Source organism: Felis catus, chromosome E1 (assembly GCF_018350175.1).
Source record: "Felis catus isolate Fca126 chromosome E1, F.catus_Fca126_mat1.0, whole genome shotgun sequence".
In the NCBI taxonomy this organism is placed as follows: domain Eukaryota; kingdom Metazoa; phylum Chordata; class Mammalia; order Carnivora; family Felidae; genus Felis; species Felis catus.
The window spans coordinates 39,858,791-39,860,392 of NC_058381.1; the positions used below are offsets into that span (position 1 = coordinate 39,858,791).

The window sequence follows — 1,602 nt, forward strand, 5'->3', positions numbered from 1 at the left end:
CTCTGGTCTCACATGTCCTACTCGAGGGGAAAGAGGCTAGAGTACTTACCCACCAAGTACTGCCCACTGGTTGAGGACTTCTCCCAGAGACTTGCTTCCCTGCTCTGTCCTTTGCGATCTGCTCCTTCATGTAGACTGAGCCCTCTGCGGAGAGTTCCAGGTGCTTGCTGCAAGCCACCATCCTATACTGTTATTGTGGGAAGTGCTGAGGTGATAGAAGTGAAAATCCTGAAATTGCCTGCTATGATCTCCTCATTGTGCAGAGAATAGTAGAAGACCTGACAGCTAAGGGTGACCATCGAAGAAGGAAAAAGAACGAGACATGATTTCTTATATTTGTATGCCTGGAAAGTTAAGATTTATTTCACATATAGAAACATCTCCATATCAGAAAATCTGGCAGTAAACAGATATATCAATTAGGATGACATGTTAACAGATATCAGAGAAAATTCAACCTTTGTATTGATTTGGGATGGAGGTAGTAACAAGGAGGTGGGAGGGTGGCAGAGGAGGGTATATTCGGAAGCCAACTAAGTTGACAATCACTGGGAACTGAGGATTTACAGTTGGCCTCACATGATTCAGCTGCCAGTTGGACGACATGAAGGAGATTGGCTGATGAAAACAGCAGGGTGCAGGTGAGGGCACTCAGCAGCAGCAAGAGCCACTAGAGCAGGTTGGGTGGTGGCAGGGGGTCTAGCAACAGCTGGGGCGGCAGCAGCTGGACACACAGCAGCTGGGGCGGCAGCAGGTGGTCCTGCAGCAGGTGGTCTGGCAGCAGGTGGGGCGGCAGCAAGGCTGGCAGCAGCTGGAGCCACAGCAATTAGAGCCACAGCAGCTGGAGCCCCTACAGCAGGGGCGGCAGCAGCTGGACACACAGCAGGTGGGGCGGCAGCAGGTGGTCCGGCAGCAGGTTGTTTGGCAGCAGGTGGGGCGGCAGCAGGGCTGGCAGCAGCTGGAGCCACAGCAGCTGGAACCCCCACAGCAGGGCCGGCAGCAGCTAGAGATGCAGCAGCTGGGGCGGCAGCAGCTGGACACACAGCAGGTGGGGCGGCAGCAGGTGGTCCTGCAGCAGGTGGTCTGGCAGCAGGTGGGGCGGCAGCAGGGCTGGCAGCAGCTGGAGCCACAGCAATTAGAGCCACAGCAGCTGGAACCCCCACAGCAGGGGCGGCAGCAGCTGGACACACAGCAGGTGGGCCGGCAGCAGGTGGTCCTGCAGCAGGTGGTCCTGCAGCAGGTGGAATAGCAGCAAGGCTGGCAGCAGCTGGAGCCACAGCAGCTGGAACCCCCACAGCAAGGCCGGCAGCAGCTACAGATGCAGCAGCTGGGCCTGCAGCAGCTGGAACCACAGCAGCTGGAACCACAGCAGCTGGGGCGGCAGCAAGTGGTCCTGCAGCAGGTGGTCTGGCAGCAGGTGGGGCGGCAGCAAGGCTGGCAGCAGCTGGAGCCACAGCAGCTGGATCCCCCGCAGCAGGGGTGGCAGCAGCTGGACACACAGCAGGTGGGGCGGCAGCAGGTGGTCCTGCAGCAGGTGGTCCTGCAGCAGGTGGGGCAGCAACAAGGCTGGCAGCAGCTGGAGCCACAACAGGAGTTGACCAT

At 58.5% G+C, this 1,602-nt stretch overlaps 1 protein-coding gene across 1 annotated transcript; it reads right to left on the reverse strand.

Annotated features, from left to right (window-relative positions):
• Positions 1-675: 675 nt before the first annotated feature.
• LOC101088376 (keratin-associated protein 4-12-like) lies at positions 676-1,602 on the reverse strand. Its single transcript, XM_045044460.1, has one exon. It carries the CDS (start codon positions 1,600-1,602, stop codon positions 700-702), a length of 903 nt encoding a protein of 300 aa, XP_044900395.1. The 3' UTR covers positions 676-699.